We start from the raw sequence: 22,852 nt of genomic DNA on the forward strand, positions 1-22,852 counted from the left end.
GCTGAGGCAGGAGAATTGCTTGAACCCGGGAGGCGGAGTTGCAGTGAGCCAAGATCACGCCACTGTACTCTAACCTGGGTGACAGAGTGAAACTCCACCTCAAAAAAAAAAAAAAAAAAGAGAGAGAGAGAGAGACTTGTTGGATGGCTTTGCCCTAAATGCTGATAGTGATATGAACAAGATCCAGGCTGAGGTGGTCTCAGATGGAGATAAAGAACTTATCAGGAACTGGAGCAAAGGTGATTCTTGTTATGTTTTAGCAAAGAGACTGATGGCGCTTTGCCCTGGCCCTAGAGATTTATGGAACTTTGAACTTGAGAGACATGATTTAGGGTATCTGGAGGAAGAAATTTCTAAGCAGCAAAGCATTCAATAGGTGACTTGGGTTCTGTTAAAGGCATTCAGTCTTGTAAGGGAAGCAGAGCATAAAAGTTTGGAAAATTTGCAGCCTGACAATGTGATAGAAAAGAAAAACCCATTTTCTGAGGGGAAATAAAAGCTGGCTGCAGAAATTTGCATAAGTAACAAGGAGCCAAATTTAATCCCCAAGATCTTGGGGAAAATGTCTCCAGAACATGTCAGAGGTCTTCACAGCAGCACCTCCCATCACAGGCCTAGGAGAAAATGGTTTCGTGGGCCAGGTCCCTGTGCTATGTGCAGCCTACGAACTTGGTGCCCTGCATCCCAGCCGCTCCAGCCATGGCTGAAAGGGGTCAATGTATAGCTCAGGCTGTGGCTTCAGAGGGTGCAACCTCTAAACTTTGGCCGCTTCCGCATGATGTTGAGCCTGCAAGTGCACAGAAGTCAAGAATTGGGGTTTGGGAACCTCTGCCTAGATTTCAGAACATGTATGGAAATGTCTGGATGTCCAGGCAGAAGTTTGCTGCAGGTGCAGAACTCTCATGGAGAACCTCTGCTAGGGCAGTGTGGAAGGAAAATGTAAGGTCAGAGCTCCCACACAGAGTCCCCACTGGGGTACCGCCTAGTGGAGCTGTGAGAAGAGGGCTGCTGTCCTCTAGACCCCAGAATGGTAGATCCACCGACAGCTTGCACTGTTAGCCTGGAAACGCTGCAGACACTCAACGCCAGTCCATCAAAGCAGCCAGGAGGGAGGCCGTACCCTGCAAAGCCACAGGGGTGGAGCTGCCCAAGACTGTGGGAACCCACCTCTTGAATCAGCATGACCTGGATGTGAGACCTAGAATCAAAGGAGATCATTTTAAAGCTTTAAAATTTGACTGCGCAGCTGGATTTCAGACTTGCATGGGCCCTGTAACCACTTTGTTTTGGCCAATTTCTCCCTTTTGGAATGGCTGTATTTACCCAATACCTGTTCCCCTGTTATATCTAGGAAGTAATTAGCTTGCTTTTGATTTTACAGGCTCATAGGTGGAAGGAATTTGCCTTGTCTCAGATGAGACTTTGGACTATGGACTTTTAGGTTAATGCCGAAATGAGTTAAGACTTTGGGGGACTGTTAGGATGGCGTGATTGATTTTGAAATGTGGGGACATGAGATTTGAAGGGCCAGGGGCAGAAAGATATGGTTTGGCTCTGTGTCCCCACCCAAATCTCACCTTGAATTGTACTCCCATAATTCCCACATGTTGTGGGAGGGACCTGGTGGGAGATAATTTGAATCATGGGGGTGGTTTCCCCCATACTGTTCTTGTGGCAGTGAATAAGTCTCACAAGATCTGATGATTTTATCAGAGGCTTCCACTTTTTCATCTTCCTCATTTTCTTTTTTTTTTTTTTTTTGAGATGGAGTCTCGCTCTGTCGCCCAGGCTGGAGTGCAGTGGCTGGATCTCGGCTCACTGCAAGCTCCGCCTCCCAGGTTCACACCATTCTCCTGTCTCAGCCTCCCGAGCAGCTGGGACTACAGGCGCCTGCCACCTCGCCCAGCTAGTTTTTTGTATTTTTTAGTGAAGACGGGGTTTCACTGGGTTAGCCAAGATGGTCTCGATCTCCTGACCTCGTGATCCGCCCGTCTCGGCCTCCCAAAGTGCTGGGATTACAGGCTTGAGCCACCGCGCCCGGCCCCATCTTCCTCATTTTCTCTTGCCACCTCCATTTAAGAAGTGCCTTTTGCCTCCCGCCATGATTCTGAGGCCTCCCCAGCCATGTGGAACTGTAAGTCCAATTAAATCTCTTTTTCTTGCCAGTCTCGGGTATGTCTTTATCAGCAGTGGAGTAATACATGTACTCTTTGAATTTCTTTTAGAGAAAAAGAGAAAAGAATCTTTATTAGTTTACTGGAGATGCCATAACAAATAATCACAAACTTCTTGGCCTAAAACAGCAGATATGTATTCTCACTGTTCTGAGGCCCCGAGTCCAGAATCAAGGTGTGGGCAGGGCCACGTTCCCTCCAACAGCTCTAGGAGAGGACCGTTTTTTGCTTCTTCCAGCTTCTGGTGGCTCCAGGATTCCTTGGTGTGTGGCTGTATAACTCTGTTCTCTGCTTCCATCTTCACAGGTCCTTCTTCTCTTCCCCCTGTGTCTGTACTCCTCCATCTCTCATAAGGATATTGTAATTGGATTTAGAGCCCACCTGGTTAGTCCAGAATGATCTCATCTCATGATCTTTAATTAACATCTGCCAAGACCTTTTCTCCAAATAACGTTGCATTTGCAGATATTGGGGGTTATGAGACATACCATGTGGGGCACCACCATTCAGCCACTATCATTGCCAACTACATTTTGAGGGGGAAAACTCACCTATATGCTCCTTATACTTAAATATAAAATTGAAAGAAGAGAGATTGAAAAAAATACCATACAACACTACTAAAAGAATGTACTCTTTTGAATTTTATATACTCTCCATATATTCACCTTTTCCAAAAGATGTATTTTAATTCTAAAATGAGGCAAGTTTTTAGGCAAGTTGGATGGTACACAGCATAACTAGACTGAAAGCCCCTTGAAGGCAAGGACCATGTCTGTATTGTCCATTACTGTATCCCCAGCACAGAGTAAGTGGCTCAGTGCTGGTGGAGTGGATGGGTGGGTGGATAGGAAAGGCAGTCAAAGAGATCGGGGCAGGGAAGCCTGTTAGGAGGCAGTCTCATCAGCACAGGAAAGCAGTTCTAAGGGACTGGGCTAGCTTGCTGGTAGAAATGGTGAAAGGGGCCTATCCAGAAGACTCTTCAGTTACAACTTGGCAGGGGAGATTGACAGCTGAGTGGGAAGGAGGAAGGAGAGTAAGGAGCCCCAGGGAGAGGACACTTCCATTCTATGCAGAAATGGCAGAGCTGGGCAGGACTAGCAGGGTGGGCAGGAGACAACTTGGCTGTGAGGGACCCAGCTGACTGGGCCAGCCTGCAGTTGGAGCATCACTGGGAGGCCAGGGCTGGAGGTGGAGGCTGGCAAGCCCTCAGCGTAGAAGCCCTGAGAGGGGAACTTCTCCCCAGGAGTCAAGAGGAAGAAGGGGAGGCTGTGAAGGGAGAACGGAACCATGGGAGATAGAGGAGAACACTCAGAGCATTGGGAGGATGGCAGGAAGGTGAGCAGGGTTGGGGAATCATAGGATCCTCCAAGGATTAGGCCCCTTCACTGCCTGGGGGGCCAAAGGAGGGATTGGTATGGAGGGGTTGCAGCTGGCAGACCCAAGGTCTCACATTTTACAGAAACCAGGACGGGGATGGCTCAGCCCCGGGAGTGGGGAAAATGGATACAGAGAGAAGGAGAAGGACGACAGGGTGCAAGGGGGACGCCGTGGTGAGGCATGCTCTCCTGAGCACATGTTCTTTTTTTTTTTTTTTTTTTTTTAATTTATTTATTATTATTAAACTTCAAGTTGTAGGGTACGTGTGCACAACGTGCAGGTTTGCTACATATGTATACTTGTGCCATGTTGGTGTGCTGCACCCATCAACTCGTCATTTACATGAGGTATAACTCCCAATGCAATCCCTCCCCCCTCCCCCCTCCCCATGATAGGCCCCGGTGTGTGATGTTCCCCTTCCCGAGACCAAGTGATCTCATTGTTCAGTTCCCACCTACGAGTGAGAACATGCGGTGTTTGGTTTTCTGTTCTTGTGATAGTTTGCTAAGAATGATGGTTTCCAGCTGCATCCATGTCCCTACAAAGGACACAAACTCATCCTTTTTTATGGCTGCATGAGCACATGTTCTTTACTGACGTGTCCATCTGTCTTCTCGTTTAATCCTGGAGACAACCTGCCTGGCAGATCATAGCAGTCCCTACCTCCCCCTTTTTTGTGATATACAAAAGTCACATAGCTAGATAGTAGCAGAGACAGGATTCAAAGCCACATCTGTCTGACTGTGCCCCAGCTGTTGACCACTCCTCCTTTTCAGGGCTGATGAGACCCATGCCTATCTTCAGGACACCTGTACACAAAAGGTCGCAAGTCTGCTTAGGAGCCTGCTGTGGCTTGGGGACAATTGGTGCACCTCATCACAAAAGCAATGGAATGGGACCTGTGTGCAGAGGCAGTGCCACTGAGTGCTGCAGGCCTGTCTCCACCTCCCCCTCCTCCCCTTTCCTTGCTCATTAAGGCTCTTTCAGGCACCACTGCATCAGCCTTGGCTTCCAGCTCTGTGGTCGGGAGCCTGACCTGCGCTTGAGGTGTGGCTGCTCCCTTCCACCAGCCTCCGCCTCAGGGGAGTGTGAGGATGAGGATGTGTTAGAAAGGGTGGCTTATGCTTTTCTGGCTCTGGCTGCCTCTGAGTGAGTCCCCTCCAACCTGCAGAACACCACTGATTAAGAAAGGTCTGTGGTCCTAGGACCCTGCCTGAGCCACTCTGAGCATGGTGTGGCTTCTGCAGGAGCAGCTGCCAGCTCCACGCAGGGTGCAACTGTTTCCATGGGACGCGGTGCCTGACTCACTGTGAGGCACACAAAGACCCGTCCTTGTTTGTTACCTGCAGATAAGTCCCCCCGCCACCACGTGGAACAGTGTAAACTGCCACCTCCCGAGTCAGCCCCAGCCATCCTTTCTTCCACATCCCATATCCACTGTCAGCAGAGACTTCAGCTCAATGTTTAAGACCCAACTGGAATCTGACCTCTTCTCCCCTCTCCTGTTGCCCCGGTCAGTGCCAGCATGTGGTCCTGGTTACTGCGGGGGATGGATGGGAGTGGGTAGTTGTCTCTAGTGGGCTCCCTGCTGCCACACTGTCCCTGTGGGCTGTTCTCGGCACAGCAACCGGAGGGAGCCTGTTGGACTGTGGCTGCAGCTGCCTGGCCACCACACACAGGCCCAGGTGGAGCTCTTCGCCTGGGCTGTGGGTGCAGGTCCAGCTGCCTCTCCCGCACACCCTGCTGCTCTGCCTGATGGCCTCCAGCCCTCTATTTGGACGGCTCATCCCGAGACCCTCGTGACTTAGCCTGTTCCTTCCTCGGGCCTCGGCACTCCTTCATACCTCCTCATTGACAGTTCAGACCCCACGTGCCAGCCCTCTTCTCTCCTCGCCTGCCTCTGTGTTTACCTCCACACTTGGCACTGTCTGCCATGCTCCATATGTTGTTCCTCTCCCCACTAGGATGTGATGAAGGCAAGGGTTTTGTGCATTTCATCTCCTGCTGAATGGGGCTTGTTACACAGCAGGCCCCTCAATAACACATGACGGTAGATGAATGAATTTTTCTGGTTTTTTTTTTTACCCCCTTTACCAAATTTGATTTGGAGACGCTCTCTTAGTGTTTCCTCTTCCTTTAATTAAAAAAAAAAAAAGACTCTGGACTGTTCTAGGGAAAGGGGATAGGAGGTGGAGAGGAAGGAGGCAGGAGCCACACTTCTGCTCTGATTCAGAAGAATTGATTCCATTCTGAACTTGATCAAAAGTGCTGCTATATGTGGCTGTCGCAGGGCACCCACGGGCACGGGCACACCATTCTCCTCCATTCCTTGTCTGAGCGCAGCTGTAGGTCACACTGATTCTCCCACATCCCGCTTTGCTACATTGCCTCCAATCTCTGAGATAAGTTTGTCTTTTCTTTTGTAAATTCTGAAATGAAAGCAATGTGAATTCCTTGATCCATAATTCCTTTAATCAAAAGTAGCCCTTGGATTTCTTTTTTTTTTTTTTGAATCAGGGTCTCACTTTGTTCCCCAGGGTAGAGTGCAGTGGCACTCTTGAGCTTAACCTCTTGAGCTTAAGTAATCCCTTCCCGCCTCAGCCTCCCAAGTAGCTGGGACTACGGGTGCATACCATCATGCCCAGCACAAAAATAAAAATAAAAATAAAAATTTTCTTTGGAGAGATGGGTCTTGCTTTGCTGCTCAGGCTGGTCTCAAACTCCTGGCCTCAAGCGATCTTCATGCCTTGGCCTCCCAAAGTGCTGGGATTACAGGTTTGAGCCATCACACCCAGCATAGCCTTTGTTAATAGTTACTTATGTATTCTTCTAGGAAAAAATAATGCATAATATCAGCATAAATGTATATCCATTCAGAGTGGACATGAACAGAATCATGGTAGGCATATTATTCTAGAATGTATTAATATAATTTGGAAATCTATATTAGTTCATATAGATCTACCTTGTTTTAAATTAAATTTAATTTATTTTATTTATTTATTTATTTTTGAGATGGAGTCTCGCACTTGTCGCCCAAGCTGGAGTGCAGTGGCTTGATCTTGGCTCACTGCAACCTCCACTTCCCAGGTTCAAGTGATTCTCCTGCCTCAGCTTCCTGAGTAGCTGGGATTACAGGCACACGCCACCACACCCAGCTAAATTTTTTTGTATTTTTAGTAGAGACAGGGTTTTGCCATGTTGGCCAGTCTGGTCTCAAACTCCTGACCTCAGGTGATCTGACCGCCTTGGCCTTCCAGAGTGCTGGGATTACAGGTGTGAGCCACCACGCCTGGCCTACCTCGTCGTTTTTAGCAACTGCTTAGTATTGTATTGAACGTATGTACCGTGTCATATAGACCTAAGCCCATACCGACAGGCATCAGTTTTAGTTGTGACAGTATGGCAGTGAATACTCCTATACATCCTGGCACACCTGCAATAATACTTGTATAGCGTGTATCTGGCAGCGCACTGTAGATTAAAGGAGCATGGGCATTTAAAATTTTGATAGATGTTGATAAGTTGACCTTTGTCTTTTATTTCTTTGGTTTTTAAAAATTTTTTTGAGACAGTCTTTCCCAGGCTGGAACGCAGTGATGTGATAGCTCACTGTAGCCTCAACCTCCTGGGCTCCACCAGTTCTCCCAACCCAGCCTCCCCGAGTAGCTAGGACTGCAGCCATGCATCAAGACACTTAGCTAATTTTGTTTGTTTTTTGTAGAGATGGAGTCTCACAGTGTTGCCCAGGCTGGTCTTAAACTCCTGGGCTCAAGCAGTCCCCTCCCTAAGTCTGAATTGCAGGTGTGAGCCACTGCACCCAGCCCATTTGACCTTTGAGTGGTTACACCAGTTCATTCTTCTGGGATGTTTTTCCCCAAACTATTTATTTCAAAAAATATTAAACTTACAGAAAAGCCTAAACAACAGTGTAATGAATAGCCAAATAGCTTTCACCTAGGTTCACCAGTGTTGTGATGCTACATGTTTTCATTTGCTCAGGCTGCCATAACCAAATATCACAGACTGGGTGGCTTAAACAGTAGGCATTTATTTTCTCACGGTTCTGGAAGCCGGAAGTCCACGATGAAGGTGTCAGTGAGCAGGCTGGGTTTCCTCCAAGGCCTCTTTCCTTGGCTTGCAGATGGCCATCTTCTCAGTGTTCTCACATGGTCTTTTCTTGGTGCACTCACACATCTGTGTCCTCATCTCCTCCTCTTGTAAGGATACCAGTCATATTGGATTAGGGCCTCCACATGCTCTCATTAAACCTTAATTACCCCCTTTAAAGGCCCGGTCTCCACATAGTCACACTCTGAGGTGCTGTGGGTTTGGACTTCAACAGACGACTTTGGAGGAGGCGGCACAGTTCATCCTTTAATACCACATTTGCTTCTCTTTCCGTGTGTGTGTGTGTGTGTGTGTGTGTGTGTGTGTGTGTATAAAATGTTAATATAGTATAATTATAGCAGATTTATTATTATATAATTTGTTGTATTATTCATAATTATAAAACCATTTATTATATATAATTATAATGTATAATATATTCCCCCAAACCACTCAGAAGTAAATTGCAGCCACGGTGTTACTTCGGCATGCGTCTTCTAGGAACAAGGACATGCTCCTCAGGATATGTATGATGTCCTTTATTTTACAGTGATGGAGACAGATTCCCCTGAAGCAGAAGGAGAAATGAGCATGCAGTGGCTCTGGCCCTGACTGGGGGCATTCCCTCCAGATGGTTTTGTCCTGGCCTAGTTTTCTCCTGTCTCCTTCCTGAGTTCCAGCCCCCAAGTGAGACCTGGCGTGCTTAAGAGAAGGGGCCTCCTGCTTCCAAGAGCTGTTGAGGCGAGCAGAACCCCTGGGCCTGGACTCCAGCTTCTCTGGCGTTGGTGAGGTTTAGGATCTCTGAGGTGTTGACGAGATGACAGACCTCCTCACAACTGCACCTGCTCGTTGGTCTCTCTCTCTATCAACATGTCTCTCTAAACAGACTTGTTACTGCAATTCTTGGTATAGGCAGTCCTTGCCTGGCAAATGCAGACTGCCTGTGTTTATTCAGAGAGTAGGGTTTACTGTCTTGGCTACCATTTTCTCCTTCCCTGTCTCCCTTCTCCTCCTGCTCCCTCGCTGGCAGCTCGGGACTCTGACGGAAGTAGGTTCTTGCCCACCACCAGGAGTAACGAGGCATCTTCTGTGGGCTTGCGTCAGCGTCTGTTTCTTCCACAGTACTTTTCTGTGGGAAAATATCGCATAGGCAGCACTTTCAGTGTTTCTTTTAGTAGATAGAATCATTGTGAAGGACTTGCCTAGCACTTCAATGGAGGATGCGTAGCTTCAAAACTTTTCATTTCCTCTTGTTCAGGCTGTCATGTCTATAGACTCAAGGTTCAAACGTAAATCGGGCGAGTTCTTCGCTATCCATGGCCAATCAGGTTGTTGCTGAATGTGCCCAGGCATCCACTGTCTACTCAATTAACAGAGCTTCTTTTCTCTTCTCTTCTCTTCTCATCTCCTCTCTTTTCTTTTCTTTTTTTGAGATAGAGTCTCATTCTGTTGCCCAGACTGAAGTGTAATGGTGCAGTCTTGGCTCACTGCAGCCTCAACCTCCTGGGCTCAAGTGGTCCTCCCCCCTCAGCTTCTGGAGCAGCCAGAACCAGAGGTGTGTGCCACCACACATGGCTACTTTTTAAAAAATATTTTGTAGAGACATGATCTCACTCAGTTACCCAGGCTGGTCTCGAACTCCCGGGCTCAAGAGATTCTCACACTTCAGCTTTGCAAAGTGCTGGGATTACAGGCATGAGCCACCACCCCCGGCCATAGAACTGCCTTTCTAAAACTTAGTCCCAACATGTCTTTGACTCTGCTTAGAATTCTTCCCTGGCTTTTCCTTTCCTACAGGATTCATTCCAGTTTCCTTGGCCCAGCATTCAAGATCATCCCTCTTTTGGCCCCTGCTCAATTTGTCACCCTGTTACCTGCTGCTCCCCCAGGAGGTTCCCTTGTTACTGTATTGAAGCCAAATTAAATGAGGCCAGACACACTCTGCCATGCTTCGTCCCTGTACCTAATGGCTTGTGATATTTCCCAGAACATATCTTCTCTCCCCTCCCTGATCCATTTGCCAAATTCTTACCCAGCATTCAGGGCTTGGCTTGACCGTCCCCCATCAGTAAAGTCTCTTCTTCACTAGAAGATGGAAGACATACAAACGCTTCGGTCCCCACTGCAGGGTTGGCCATCCTTCCCTTGTGCCATCATTCTGCTGCAGACTTCACTCTTCTCTAGCACGTATCACACCATATATGATATGTACGTGTTAGCCCCTTGGTTGCAAGACAACTGGTTTTACCTTTGTATCCTTAGTGCCTGGGTTGGAGTAGGCACTGAGTAAACATTTGAGTGGATGATGGATTTGTCCTTGGATAGAGCACATCCTGAAGTTAGAAGCAGCTGCATTTCACTTTGTCATTACCAGTCCTTATCTGAGTGAGCCTTGTGTGTCACTAAGGGGAAAATACAGTTTTCCACATGCTGTGAGGAGTCCTTCTCCCTAAGCGTCCAGTTCTAAGGAGTCCATACCAATCATCAGCAACACAGGACCTCAGTGGCCTGCACTGGGCTTACTGTGTGTTGTCACATGTTAACAGAGAAAGTGCCTTACCTTGGTTCTGTACACAGCGAGTAGACTGATAGCCCAGCCTGTATGTGCATCTTGCTTTACATTGCTTCTTTGAAAAGCTACTGACGTTGTCTTTTCTTTCAGTCAAACGCTTCAGAGAACCAAAGCATGAAAGACGTCCGTGGAGGATATGGTATGTGTTTAGGTATTAACTCATTCAGGAGTGCTTTTGACTATGTTGGGAGTCTTAGGGGTGGGGATGAGGTATGGTGTTGGAGTGGGGAGGGCATGGAATGTGAGAAATGATACATAATATCATGTATCTGGAATCCCTGAGTTAAATTCATCAGGAACTATGTATATGATGAAAGCATTTCTGTTTCTCCAGGTAACTTTTGATCCTACCTTTATTTTAGAATCACACTGCTTCCACTTCTAGAAGATGGAAGATACACAAATACATCAGTCCCCAATGCTGGCTACTTCATCTATGTCTACCTGTTGTTAGATTTGGTTTAAATTCCTGGATTCTGTAGTCTATATGTACAAGCAAAAACTAACCCAAATTTGGAGATCAGTCAAACATAGCATATAAATGCTCCTCTCTCCAACTGAGTCTTTCTTGGTCCTAGCATAAAGGAAAACTGTTTCTCTACTCAAAATACTTCTGACACCAAATATATGAGGGTTTTCTTCTCCCAGCATCAACCAGCTTTCCAACTCTGCAAATACCACTTGGGTGTCCCATAATTTAATTCACTTCAGACACTTAACTACCTGGAGTTAGAACAGAATCCACAGGTTAAGGGCTCAGTCCCACAAACTGCCCCCTTCTTCAGTGCCAGTTGTAAGTAGTGGGGTCCTCAGGGTATCCACATTTCCGTCCAACTTTGCTATGAAGTCAGGGGTTCCCACAACCCCCACTTCCCCACTAAGGTTCAGTAATTTGCTAGAACGGCTCATAAAACTCAGAGAAACATTTACTTACATTTACTGGTTTATTATAAAGGACCCAGATGAACGCTAGATGAAGAGGTGCATTGGGCGAGGTCCAGAAGGGTCCTGAGCACAGGAGTTGGGGTGTGCCCCTCTCCCAGCACGTGGACGTGTTTACCAGCCCAGAAGTGCTCCAGATCCCATTGTTGAGGGATTCTTATGGAGGTTTCATCATGTAGGCATGATTGATTATTAACTCAGTCTCCAGCCCCTCCCTTCTGCCTGGAGGGCGGGGGATTAGGACCGAAAGTTCTAAGTTTCTAATCATGACTTGGTCCTTTTGGTGACTAGCCCCATCCCGAAGCTATCTAGGAGCCCACTAAGGCTTGTTTCTTTAGAGCAAAAAGCTCCTGTCTTCCAGGAAATTCCATGAGGTTTAGGTGTTCGCATCAGGACCAAGGCCAGAGACCAAGTATTAGAACAAAAACTCCTCTTAGCACCTCTATTACTCAGGAGATTACAAGTGTTTTAGGAGCTCTGTGTCGGAAACCAGGACAGAGACCAAATACATATATTTCTTATATAGACTTTGATATATATATATCAAGCATATATTTATTTCACAGAGGATGATCCTGCAGTCACAATTTTTCCTTCGTAAAATGGTGGTAAAGCTTCAGAAGTAGGTTCTAAAGACAAAACTCTAAAGTAATACATCACCTGGAAGGATACAGTCAGCTCTTCAGGACAGCCCGTGTCCACAAGAAGCTGCCTGTTTTAGGCTGCCTTGGGCTTGCACCTTTCCTAACAAAATAGCCATTTTCTCCTTCAGAAGAAATGTCAGTAATCAACCGTGATAAAATTTTTAGGTGTGTACTTGCTTGTTCTTAAACGTGTTGCTGCCGAATGTTGATAATTCTTTTTATTTCCCCCCCCCTTGATTTTTCTCAAACTCCATTAACTTTAGAATGTGTGACTCCCACCTCAGGGCTGGGGCAGGACCTGGTGGAGACCTAGCTTTGGGGCTCTCTGAGTCTTACATACATTGTCCTTTGGTAACTCCTCCTTTCCGATGAGTCTAGGGAATGATTTTCCAGCCACCGTCACTAGGTTGGTCTGGATAATCTCCGCAGTCCTGAGACCCTGCCCAGCTAGGAGGCTGCGAGAGACAGAGATGACCAAGAGGTGCCTCGACCACAGAGGAGAGTGACTGCCTGGTACTGGTGGCGGAGGACATACTGAAGGCACACGCTGTCTCCACCATGCTCCTGTCACATAGGCGGGGGACAGCTCCTCTCAGAGATTAACGCCCTTGTTTTTTCTTTTTTGAAATGCTTATCATCTAGTCCAGGGGCTGGCACACTACAGCCCGGTGTGTGTGATTGGAATAGCTGTGTCTATGACTGCATCGTTCTCCAGCAGCAGGGCTGAGGAGTCGAGATAGAGATGTATGGTGCACAAAACCTCAAATATTTATTCTTTGGTCCTTTACAGAAAAGGTGTGCCTACCCTCATCTAGCCCGTTGTTTAAATGGCAGCAATGACAGCAGCTAAAATTTCTTTAGGGATCCAGCTGCAGTACTGGATTTGTGCTAGTCTTGTTAATTTCACGCCTAATCTAGCTCGTTGTGAGTGAAGTTGAACGGGAGCACTTTAAAATAGAGGCAGTCCTTGGGCTGCATCACAAAGCTGTGATCGAGCATTTTATTTTGAAGTAAGAACATGAAAAATTTAAAACATATTTTAAATATCCTTGACCTTTTAGGGATTTCTTTTTTTTTTTTTTTTTTTAGACGGAGTCTCACTCTGTCGCCCAGGCTGGAGTGCAGTGGCGCGATCTCCACTCACTGCAAGCTCCGTCTCCTAGGTTCATGCCATTCTCCTGCCTCAGCCTCCCGTGTAGCTGGGACTACAGGCGCCCACCACCTCGCCCGGCTATATTTTTGTATTTTTTAGTAGAGACGCGGTTTCACCGTGTTAGCCAGGATGGTCTCGATCTCCTGACCCCGTGATCCGCCCATCTTGGCCTCCCAAAGTGCTGGGATTACTGGCTTGAGCCACCGCGCCGGCCTTTTAGGGATTTCAAAGGCAATGTTATTGCGGGCTTTGAAAGGTGGCTGTGATGCCGAGCCTGAGTTAGCACTCGAGGCCCGGGAAGAGATGACCAGTGACTGGAAGGTTGGGTGGCCTTTTTCCTGTTTCAGACTTCTCGTTTTCCTCAAATTGGATATTGCCCTCCTGTCAGGCTAATAACCAGTGTTGGTTTTGTTTTGTACAGGTTTTTAGACACTTCCAAGCAAGCCATAGGAATGCTGTTCATCCACTTTGCAAACGTATACCTAGCAGATCTTACTGAAGAGGACCCTTGTTCACTGTAAGTGGCCCCTGTTTGAGTGCAAACATCAGCTGCCCCTCCGTTGAAAATATAGGCTGGCCTTGCTTTCTGCTGCTGGTCCTGCTCCCTCTGGCTTGAGGAGAGGGTGCTCCCCTTTTCCTCTGTGCTCCTCTGAGAGACCATCCTGTGCATGCTGTCTTGGAGCTCACGTACACAGCTATCAGTCGGCTTATAGGGCATTATATGGTGACACTTTCCCTGTGCACTGGCGTTTGTTCATCAGTCCAAGTTCTGTCCTTTGATTTTCTAGTGTCCTTATGTTTCCCAGTTTCCAAGCCGCCCCTGGTAAGGAAGAATAATGCCCTACAGGAGTGTCTCACTGGGGCTCACAGGAGGACACCCTGGGGCTACTCTGTGGCATCACCCATTCAGGGTCAAAACTGTTGTTGACCATCATTGACCTCTTCCACCTTATCACTGCAGCGTGCCTTCCATGCAGCCCCCAGAGCAATCTGTGACCTCAATCCTGCCATGATATTCTGTCCTCCTTGCTAATGGCACCCACATGGTTCTCCTCTTAGCAGGTGGAGTGGCAGAGGAGGCTTGCCTACCTCTTCTGCCTCCCTTCGTCTTTACAGCAGCCTGCCATATATTAATAGAGACTTTGATTATCCCCATTTTACAGTTATGGAACTGAGGCACAGAGAGGTTATATATACTGTAAGTTCACACCGCTCAGGAGTCATGGAGCCAAACCAGTCTGGCCTCCAGGGCCCACATGATGCTTTGCTATGTCAGAATCACCTGTGTTGAGTATGGAACATAGAACTTTCCCTCTTTATTCCCAAGGCGTGGCGCACAGTAGGCTCGTAAATGTTTGCTAAGTGAATGAATGAAAGTAAGGCCTGTATATACATCACATGTCCTTGTTCTCGCAGGCGTGAGATGCTCTGGACACAAATTAAAGTATCTGAGAGCAGCATAGCTTCAGGCCAGAGAGAAATTGCCTTGGAAGCAGTTGCTGCTCCTGCCATCTCTGGTCTGAGAGTGACCCCTTGTGATTTTACAGAGGAAGGGCGGGCAGGAGAAATGCCCCCTCCCTCTTTGCATGGGTTTTCCTGCTGACCTACCCTAGCACAGGCTGCGCCCTCTGGCATCAGAGTGCTGTGTGCACATCACCAAAGCTCCAGCCTGGGATAGGAGGCTGTGAGGCTGCACAAAATGTCTCAAGCCTCAGCCACTGGAAAACCCACCACAGCTGGGGCATGTGGTGTCCTGGAGCTTACCTGCAAGGATTTCAGAGCCACATGGTATCTCAGAGGGTCAGTACTGGACCCAGTGCCCTTGCCTCCCACTCTGTCTACCGTAGAGAGCTGGGGCTTGTGGTCAGCAGTGCTCAGCTGGATCTGGGTACAAGCCCTCAAGAGAGGGTGAGTGGCAAAGGGCCTTTCTTTGGTGAGAGAAAAGATTTTGTGTCAGATGGAAACAGACCTTACAAGAACACAGTCCATGTGGCACGCCCTTCAGAGCATCCTCCTCTCATTCCCCCAGTTATCTTGCCTTTTCCCATAGGGAGGAAAGCTCTCTTTAAAGTGTAGGTCGGGCACGGTGGTGTAGGCCTGTAATCCCAGCACTTTGGGAGGCCAAGGCAGGCAGATCACTTGAGGCCGGAAGTTCAAGACCAGCCTGGCCAACATGATGAAACCCTATCTCTACTAAAAATACAAAAATTAACTGGATGTGGTGGTGGGCACCTGTAATCCCAGCTACTTGGGAGGCTGAGGCAGGAGAATCACTTGAACCCCGGAGGCAGAGGCTGCAGTGAGCTGAGATTGCACCACTGCACTCCAGCCTGGGCGGTAGAGGAAGACTCCGTCTCAAAAAAAAAAAATAGTGTAAAAATATTACTTAGGCTTGACTGCAGATGGGGATGGGCGAAGGCCACGTGGCCCTGCCCTCTTTGTCTGTGAAACCCCAGAGGCTGTTTTCCTGTAGCTCTCTGGTGCAGCACTGTTCTGGGCTTCCTGGGCTGGACTTTCAGGGAGTGAGCAGAATCATTGCATAGGCATTTCTGTCATCAGTTAAGTTCTGTTTCCTGTTGATTTCCCTAGCTGCTTCCAGGTACTCTGTCTTCCATTGAACCTTCACCTGGCAGACGCACTGGCAGGTTTTTGTTTTGTTTTTTTGAAATGGAGTCTCGCTCTGTCGCGCAGGCTGGGGTGCAGTGGTGCAATCTCAGCTCACTGCAACCTCCGCCTCCCGGGTTCAAGCGATTCCCCTGCCTCAGCCTCCCGAGTAGCTGGGATTACAGGCACATGCCACCACGCCCAGCTAATTTTTTTTGTATTTTTAGTAGAGACGGAGTTTCACCATGTTAGCCAGGATGGTCTTGATCTTCTGACCTCGTGATCCGCCTGGCTCGGCCTCCCAAAGTGCTGGGATCACAGGTGTGAGCCACCTCACCCGGCCAGCACTGGCAGTTTTTAAGTGTCTTTGCCCCTCACTCACCTCCCTCAGGTGGTCCCACTCCTGATGAGCTTCGGCACGTGGTTGGGAGGCATCTGGAAGTGACAGCTACACTAGCACATGAGGGCTGCCAGCCCCCAGAATGGGCCCAAACAAATGCTGGGTCCGTCAGCTTCCCTCAGGCCACCCGCGTCAGCCATGACCTCTGGCCCTGTGGCTTCTGCCGTGAGCATGCATGTGCCCTGTCCTCACAGGTACCTCATCAACTTCCTCCTGGATGCCACTGTGGGCATGCTGCTCATCTACGTGGGGGTGCGTGCCGTCAGCGTCCTGGTGGAGTGGCAGCAGTGGGAGTCCCTGCGCTTCGGCGAATATGGTAATATGCTATGGACAGGGCGTGAGGGAACTGCTGGAGGTCTCTGCTCCTTGCCCCATGCGGCCCACCAGGCAAACAGATCCAGAAATGGCTGGGGAGCTGCCATTGTCTCCTCTTTGTGGTAGAGGGGGCTGTTCTGGGTTCAAGCTCACCCTCCTGTGGGTATGGGTGCCTGCTTTACCACCAAGGCCTTCACCTTATGGCAGGGAAGGTGGCAGGAGGCAGGAGACACTAGACGCAGAGAGAAGGCTGAATGTCTGTCCCTTCTCCTGGAAGACACCAGCAGTCCCACACACAGGACCACAGGGCCTCTTCATTCCGCCAGGCTGCCTGTCGAGCTCACGCCACCGGCCAGCAGGTTAGGGAGATGGGGCAGCCCTCATGTTCTGAGGGTGTTCAGTAACAAGGCAGCAAGCCCTGCCTCTCTTGCTGCTGCACATCTGTGCCTGTCCTGTCGCCAGGCCGTTCCACACGGCTGGTACTGGAGGGTGGCTTCCTCAGGCCCTCGCTGCCCTCTGAGGTGTTCAGAACAGAGTTAGGGGTAACATCAGCTCTCTCCCACCCTTACAGCTGGCCCCGGGTGTCTGCAGGCAGAAGCTCCTCTTCCCAGGTGGAGCAGCATCAATTGAACCTTTGCCTTGAGAGAGCCACAGAGGACAAGAGGGAGGGAGAGTGGATGGAATTCGGGATCCGCACTCTCCTGTCCCAAAGAGCTCATGGCTGTGGGCTCAAGGGCCACTCACTCCTAGATGACTGAAGATTCACAAGACACTGATGGTTTAAAAGGGGAGCCAATTCATGGAGCTGGCAATGAGTGCCTTGGGTATTTCCAGAAATCTTAAGTAATTGTTTGTCTTTGTTGAGGGGAGATGAACTCAGGGGAGGGCTTTTCTTAGCCCCGTTACTTGATGCCTGATGAGTCACTGACTTAAGATAGCATCCAACACACAGCGTGTGCCTCCTGTGGCTCCAGGGAAGGCTTCTGAGAAGCTGCGAGTCATTGAGTCCTCAGCTGCGGAACAGAAATGGACTACAGCAGGAGGACTAACACAGCGTCATCTTCATTTATAGAATGGACACCCAAAGGAGTTACGTGACGCACAAAGCTCACCCAGCCGGTGCATAGCTATGGGAGCCTGGGCCTGCTGCACCAGGATACCTAAACCCTCCCACCACCCCCACAAACAGTGCTCACAACTACTCCTTTGCAGTTGAGATCCCTTCTGGAAGGCATGGCTCCCAGCTCTACTATAGCTGACCATTGCTAAGGTGGATCCACCACAGTCAGTCAGGTGCTGCTCAGTGACCTGGGAGTGAAGATCAGGTCTGGTTCGGATACACCAAGCATTAATGCTACCAGTTGTTCCCTCACATTTTGTCTTCATCCCCAAGGGTAGATCATCAGCCTCCTTCTCAATCTCTTGGCCTGCCTTGGCCCCTGCCCCTGCGTCATCCCACCACTGCCTTTGGGAGCCAGAGTCTTCAAGCCAGAATGTCTCCAAATAAAGCTGCAGGGACCATCCTGAGTCCTCCCCAGGCTGAGGAAGGATAGCTTGTCTGCTCAGTTACCTGTCGTTTTCTATTTCCATCAATTTATGTTATTTTCTGTTGCTACTGTAACATTTCCACAAACTTCATAGCACAAACTGAAACAACACAAGTTGATTATCTTTTTTCGTTCAGATGTCTGCCATGGGTCTCACTGGGCTAAGGTCCCAGTGTCAGTGGGGCTGGCTTCTGGAGCCTCTGGGAAGATTGTTTTCTCACCCTTTCCAGCCTCTAGAGTCTGCCTGTAAGCCTTGGCTCGCAGCCTCTCCCTCCATCTTCAAAGCCAACAACAGTCGCTGGGTTTATCCCACATCAAGTTGCCCTGACTTCCTGCGGACTTCCACTTTAAAGTGTGATTTACATTTACTTGTGATTACCTTGGCCCCACCTAGACCCTCAGAATACTCTCCCTGTCTTAAAGTGAGCTGACTAGCAACTTTAATTCCATTTGCAGCCTCAATTCCCCTTTGCTGTGTGACGCTGCACACGCCCAGGTTCCAGGGATTTGGATGTGGGCAACTGTGTGGGGCTGTTACTCCACCTCCCACACCTGTTATCCTGCCCATCCATTTGAGGCAGAGGTCCCCACAGCTCTCTTGTCGTGTAAATGGAGAAGAGGGGCTTATTTTCTGCGACGTGTCTTTTGTTCCTAGAAGAGAAAGCCATGAGTTTGCTGATGAGAATATGGGACTCAGGGAAATAGGCCACACAGCCCCGGCGGTTGAGACCAGATCCAGTGCATGGTGTCTGCACTCTGATTACCACGCCACTCTTTCCCATGTGGAAGCCCTGATGTCTGGGTCACGGTGCTTGATGGGTCTTGCTGCCGTCCCTGGCCAAACTCCCTTTTGGAAGCCTCTCGCCACAGATATGTTCCCTCCTTTTGGCCCCTATTCCTGTGACTTCTACTGAGGAAATAATTAAACCCAAGCAAAACACCTACATGCCTGAGGTTGTTCCTTGCAGTAAAAAGCAAGACACACAGGGCCGGGTGCAGTGGCTCACACCTGTCATTCCCAGCCCTTTGGGGGACTAAGCGGGGAGGATCGCTTGAGCCCAGGAGCTTAAGACCAGCCTTGGCAACAAAGCAAGACCTCGTCTCTACAGAAAAAAAGTTTTTAAAAATTAGCCAGGCACAATGACACGCATCCTTAGTCCCGGAACTTGGGAAGCTGAGGCAGGAGGATCACTTGAGCCTAGGAGTTTGAGGATGCAGTAAGCTGTGTTCATGCCACTGCGCTCCAGTCTGAACAACAGAGTGAGACCCCATCTCTAAGAAAACAGTAACAGCAATGACAAAGCAGGACATGCAACACTGCCTGGCATGTCTGTCCTTTAAAGAGGAGACTGGGGCGGGGCGGGGGCACGTCTGAGAGACTCACAGGTGAAACAGGAGTCAGGAAACACAGCAGCCACTTGCACTTCTCCCAACAGTGGCTGCGTGAGATCTGGGTGCCCAGAGGAAATGGTGTGCCAGAGGGGGTCACGGCTGCTTTTTCTCTTTTCTCGTTTCTGAACTTTTTTATTCTAGCATCTAAATTAAAGAGGCAGCTGCAGCTAAGTTGTGTAGCAGAAACTTAGAACACCAGGGCGACGTGAGGTGGGTGGAAGGAAAAGCATTTTCCTCCTTGTCAGTCACTTAAAACCGAAGAGCAGATGGAGTGAGCATGCCGAGCGAGCGGACGTCCTTCCATAGTAAATAAGCGGTGCCGCGCTCTCTGCTGGCTCCCGAACACTCCAGTCCTCGCAGAGAGATTTCCTAGTGGCGCTTTCTGTCCGACTGTCCTCAAACTTACGTAATGGTTTCTCACAAATGAGTTCATCTGTTGTTTTGAGAACTGCTCTTGATAGCTTTGGTGACTTACCGAAAGGAAAAGGATTGCAAAACTCATTAACCTATCAAGGAGGGATTATGCTTCTGAAATGAGTTTTTTGGCTCAAATGTTTCCTATCCCTTAAGTGAAAGTAGAAAGGAAGAGCTCAGAAGAGGTGCCTGATATGTTTCTGCCTGTTTTCTGCCACACTTCTCCCAGGGTTTTCCAGAAAAGGGAATGGCGTGGTGTTTTGTCCATTACAGCTGCATAAAGGCATTCCCTTGTGTACAGCTGACAGGCTTGGGCAGGGCATGGACCTCCAGCATGGGTGCCCAGACAGGGATTGCTACAGAACCGATAAAGCCAAATGAGAAGCCAGAGATTTCTCTTTGGACCAAATTATCTTTTCACAGCCTGGATTAGGGCCTTTGCCCACCCCCCCCCCAAAATGCTACCCTGTACCCCCTCTTCTGACCAGCTATGGTAAGGCAGCTCTGGCAGAATTTCCAGGGTGAGACCCAGGCGACCTTCCCACGTCCCGCTCTCCCGTGGGTCTCCCACTTTGGGGAGGCCTGTGTGGCTCCCAGGAGCTACCCTAGGGTTCTTCATGTCACAGGATCATTCCCTGGAGGGGCTGGTGTTCTCTCTGTTCAGAATGTCCTGGAGGCACTCCAGGGCCTCCATGTCCCCCAGCTTGGACTATTAGGTCCCTCGGTTTCTCAAACATGGTGACTGAAGGGGTCCTAGATGGACCTTTGTCACAGCCCTGGGCCCCGGCCCATCCCTCCCACCTCCTTGCCCCAAGGGCTTCTCTCCACTTCCTTGTCCCTGGCCAAGGTGTTTGGAGTGACCCGTGCTGGACAGTCAGAGTCCAGATTCCTCCAGAGTCACGTTTCTGCTCTCAAGGCTGAGGTATCAGGGATGGCCCGGGGAGTGGGGTAAGGAATGGGAGGTGGGGAGGTGGGAGACAAAGCGACTGGGTCCCGCTTCATCCTCCACAAACATCAGTTCACTCATGGACAGAGAAGGGAGGGGTAGCCCTGCCGTCACTGGAAAAATCAACAACGGATAAGAATAGCAGTCTTGCTTCATACGGCTTCTGCTGCCAGCAGGCAGAAAGAACAGCTTTTCTGAGCTCCAGCAATGAGCATTTCCTAACTTTAGCACTTTTTAATCCCATCTTAGGATCTCTTAAAGTCCATTTTAGTATCTTCAAATAAGGAATTCTCTGATTTTATTTAAAATGCTGCATTTGTCTGTTAAGGATGAGGTAATCTTTTGGACTTTGGGGGACTCATTAAGTACCTTTACAGCCAGGGTTCTGGGGTGTGTGGGGGAGTGGGGTGGGGACATCATCTCACTCGGATGCCTGGCCCCCGTGTGACTAAGCACCTGCCTGTCCCTGCAGGAGACCCTCTGCAGTGTGGAGCCTGGGTCGGGCAGTGCGCTCTTTACATCGTGATCATGATTTTTGAAAAATCTGTCGTCTTCATCGTCCTCCTCATACTTCAGTGGAAAAAGGTTTGCTTCGTCCCTGCGTTAGCAGCTCCTTGCCACGCTGAGCAAGCAGCACTTCCTCTCCATCACCAACACACACCAACTCTAGGAAAACCAAACTTCTGTTTTAACTCTGTGAATGCGTCCTGGATTTGGTCTGATGTGGCAACTACTCCAAAGAGCTTGTCAATTCTTAGCATCCATCCACTTTAAATGTCTGTTCTAGATGAAGCCTTAGGATGTATAAAACTAATGAAATACAGTCCCTGCCCTTGGCTTGCTACCATCTGATGGTGGTTTTTAGGCCTTGCAGCAACACATGTTTCTACATCAGCAGATATCCTGTCACACATCTCTCTTGGCTGGTAGTTTAACTGAGCCATTTGGTGCCACAGGCAGCTTCCACAGTCTGTGACCTTCGGCGTGTCGATGCCCTGGCCAGCCTACGGGCTCTCCAACCCTGGCCTCTGCCCTCTGACCCCAGTTCTGTGTAGATAAACCCCCACTCCTCATCCCCAAATGCCCACGGGAGACCAGCCAGAAGCCTTGGAGAACAAGTGGCTCAGCTTGGCCTCCTTTGGGTTTTATTTGTGGCTGGATTTTATTTAAGAAAATAAGCCAAGGCTTTTCAGAGCTGTTGTCTTTTCGGGGTGGTTGAGGTGTGGGATTTCTGTTAGAACGTGGTCTGGGGCCTCCTTGCTGGTGTCTATAATGAGCATCCACTGAGTTCACTCCTCCAGCCCCCTGAAGCTTGCACTCCACTCTCCCAGTGGGCACTGCTTGCTTTGCCCTGGCTTGGTGGCTGTATGCCCACTGCACTTTGCAAGTCCACACTGAGGGGAACGCTGCCAAAGCACCAGCTGCTCCATGTTGTCTCCAAGGGTTCCTTGTGGAGAGTCTCATCTGGGAACCTTGGGCATGAGGTGATGCTCCCACTGGGCTTTGGGGGAAGCATCTAAGCTAAGGCTCCCTCAGGGCCTGTGGGTACCACCCACCCACCCCAGGCACACTCTTCAGTGGCCTCTCCCTACCTCACTGAGTCTGCTTCTCTTTACAGGTGGCCCTGTTGAATCCCATTGAAAACCCAGACTTGAAGCTGGCCATCGTCATGCTGATCGTCCCCTTCTTTGTCAACGTCAGTGCCATGTTGCGTTTTTACGTCAGTTTGCTCCCTGCCTGGCAGGGTTCCTGTCCAAAGTTCTGAGTTGGACAGAAAGCTCACTTTGTAGCCCTTAGGTCTTTTTTGCATGACCATTTGCCACCTCTCCCACCCCCAGACCTGAAAATGGCAGGATTACCCCCTCAAAAGGCAAGGCCCCATCCCAGGGCCCCCATCCAGGATGGAGGGGCCTGGGAGCTTTGTCTTGCCCTCCCTGCCAAGGGTCCTCCCACCAAGAAGCCCCACCCATGTGTAGCGCCAGCCTCTAGTTCAGGATCGTTTCAAACGTACCCATCGTTCATTCCTGACCACGGATCTTGAGAAACTCCCGAGCACAATGGCTAGAAGTTAGGAAACAGAAGTGGTGAGGGAAGCTGGGACAAACAGACAATGGCAGGGTGTGCTGGCCACCCACATGGAGTCTGTGGGGAGGGGCCCGGAACGCGTGTCCAGAGACCTTGCTTCCAGGCCCCAAACAGGCTGTTCCCCCAGTTACCACAGCAAAGACCTCTCAGGGCACGTTCCTTGCACACACTGAT

General features: G+C 49.4%; 1 protein-coding gene across 1 annotated transcript in view; it reads left to right on the forward strand.

Annotated features, from left to right (window-relative positions):
• The window catches only part of STIMATE (STIM activating enhancer), a 64,440-nt gene that overhangs the window by 34,887 nt on the left and 6,701 nt on the right, over positions 1 to 22,852 (forward strand). Inside the window, exons 2-6 of the mRNA XM_007984567.3 lie at positions 10,327 to 10,375; positions 13,397 to 13,492; positions 16,174 to 16,295; positions 21,066 to 21,178; positions 22,212 to 22,289. Coding sequence (XP_007982758.1) covers positions 10,327 to 10,375; positions 13,397 to 13,492; positions 16,174 to 16,295; positions 21,066 to 21,178; positions 22,212 to 22,289 — 458 coding nt within the window. The remainder of the gene's footprint in view (positions 1 to 10,326; positions 10,376 to 13,396; positions 13,493 to 16,173; positions 16,296 to 21,065; positions 21,179 to 22,211; positions 22,290 to 22,852) is intronic.

This window comes from Chlorocebus sabaeus, chromosome 22 (assembly GCF_047675955.1).
Source record: "Chlorocebus sabaeus isolate Y175 chromosome 22, mChlSab1.0.hap1, whole genome shotgun sequence".
NCBI lineage: Eukaryota > Metazoa > Chordata > Mammalia > Primates > Cercopithecidae > Chlorocebus > Chlorocebus sabaeus.